This window comes from Pterocles gutturalis, unplaced genomic scaffold (genome assembly GCF_000699245.1).
Source record: "Pterocles gutturalis isolate BGI_N339 unplaced genomic scaffold, ASM69924v1 scaffold34922, whole genome shotgun sequence".
NCBI lineage: Eukaryota > Metazoa > Chordata > Aves > Pterocliformes > Pteroclidae > Pterocles > Pterocles gutturalis.
The window spans coordinates 5,709-5,996 of record NW_010116609.1 but is presented as its reverse complement, the minus strand read 5'-3'; the positions used below and the strand labels follow the sequence as shown (position 1 = coordinate 5,996).

The following is a 288-nucleotide window of genomic DNA, read 5'->3' as shown; positions in this document are numbered from 1 at the left end:
CCAGAGGACCGTGGGGCGCCGCCGTCACAGGTAAGCCCCTGCTCCGGGGGTCAGCTTTGGTGCTGGCTGGATCCCACCAGCGTCAGGGGTGACTTTAAACCCCATAAATTAGTTTACTCCTTAATTTCGGGGCACCGACACCCCTTCTCCATCCCAGCGCTCCCACAGCACATTGCTCTCTGCCACCCTCCTCACCCTCTTCATCCTCGTCTTCCTCCTCGTCTTCAATCTCCGACTGAACTCCACCCTCGGCGGCAGGGCCCGTGGGGATGCCGGACCCCGCGGGGA

At 62.5% G+C, this 288-nt stretch overlaps 1 protein-coding gene across 1 annotated transcript in view; it reads left to right on the top strand.

Moving 5' to 3' along the window:
* Positions 1-288, top strand: part of PLD3 (phospholipase D family, member 3) — a 2,861-nt gene that overhangs the window by 525 nt on the left and 2,048 nt on the right. The window contains exon 2 of the mRNA XM_010075561.1: positions 158-288. Within this exon, the coding sequence (XP_010073863.1) occupies positions 158-288 (131 nt within the window). The remainder of the gene's footprint in view (positions 1-157) is intronic.